This window comes from Halyomorpha halys, unplaced genomic scaffold (genome assembly GCF_000696795.3).
Source record: "Halyomorpha halys isolate HHAL.00 unplaced genomic scaffold, Hhal_1.1 Scaffold278.1, whole genome shotgun sequence".
Lineage (NCBI taxonomy): Eukaryota > Metazoa > Arthropoda > Insecta > Hemiptera > Pentatomidae > Halyomorpha > Halyomorpha halys.
This window is the reverse complement of record NW_027109219.1, coordinates 214,312-215,533: the sequence shown is the minus strand read 5'-3', so window position 1 is coordinate 215,533 and position 1,222 is coordinate 214,312. Positions and strand designations below refer to the sequence as shown.

At 34.6% G+C, this 1,222-nt stretch overlaps 1 protein-coding gene across 1 annotated transcript in view; it reads left to right on the top strand.

Annotated features, from left to right (window-relative positions):
• Window positions 1–1,222, top strand: part of LOC106680680 (acetyl-coenzyme A transporter 1) — a gene marked incomplete in the record, with an annotated part of 20,306 nt that overhangs the window by 4,200 nt on the left and 14,884 nt on the right. Inside the window, 1 exon segment of the mRNA XM_067047400.1 lies at window positions 966–1,160. Within this exon segment, the coding sequence (XP_066903501.1) occupies window positions 966–1,160 (195 nt within the window).

Below are 1,222 nucleotides of genomic sequence, written 5' to 3'. Positions count from 1 at the left end.
AAAATTTTCATAAAATATTTGATATTTGAGTTTTGATGTAAGTTCTCTGTTTTTTTTCGATTGGCTGTACAGACCTTGCAGATCTTTGGCCGCCCGAACCAACCTCCTCCACGCCTTCCTATGTTGGGCTACTGCTTTCTAGTTTACAATATGTAGCTCTTTCGCATCTTTGTTGATTCTGTTTATCCATCTGGTTTTTGGCCTTCCACGTGATATCTTACCAACTATAATGGCATTCATTGTTGTGTAGAGGCATCCTGATGGATTGCTTTTAGCCACACGTCCCGCCCATCTTAACCTCCTTGCCTTCATATCATGAGATATTGACTGACCTGTCCCTGCAAGCAGTTCATTGTTAGTTCTTCTCCTCCATGTGTTAAGGCTCTGATTCCAGATCACTCCTGTAATTGTACGGAGGACTTTCTGTTCAAATCTCTCGATATACTTTCTAGAGTACCTGTTAGAGCACAGGTTTTGCAGCCGGATATCATTTGGAGAAACATCGTAAATGTATCAACCGTTGTGCTACTATCCTTGTGAAACTGAAAAAGCATGAATGCCAGATATGTATTTCTTCTGTTATTTGGCATTGAAAGTAAAATTGAAAAAAAAAAATTAATTATTTACAACTAAACAAGTCACTATAACCTTAGAATGTTTTAGCCACGACTCTGATGTACACAATGAGCTGACAAATGACAATCAAATTGTGATATGGGCAAAAAACGACATTACTTTCTGGTACCCCTTATATATTGTCCACTTTTTCCATAATATTATTTCAGGACAGTTCATAAAGTTAATTTTTTAAACCTTTTAAACACATTTTTATTTTTATCTATTTTGTGTTTCTTGTTATTACTTATGTTATCACTTTTATTTGTAAGTTTATATACAAGTTTATATTCTGGTAGAAAAAAAAAAAGAATTGTTATTTTTTATTAATATTCAATTGTATTTTCAAGGTTTCTTCTACTTCTGGGGCATAGTTTACCTGATCGTAACAGGCCTTGTCGCTTTCATTAAGCGAGAGGTGCAAGAGTACTCGTCCAATACGCCGACTGTCACGACAATAATTCACAGCTACAAACAACTCTTACAGATACTCAAGTTGCCTTCCATTCAGCTTTTGTCTCTGGTTCTTCTCACTTCTAAAGTAGGTTGCGATACTGTTTCAATATATTTATATTGTAATTTAAATAATCTAATTCAAATTAATAAA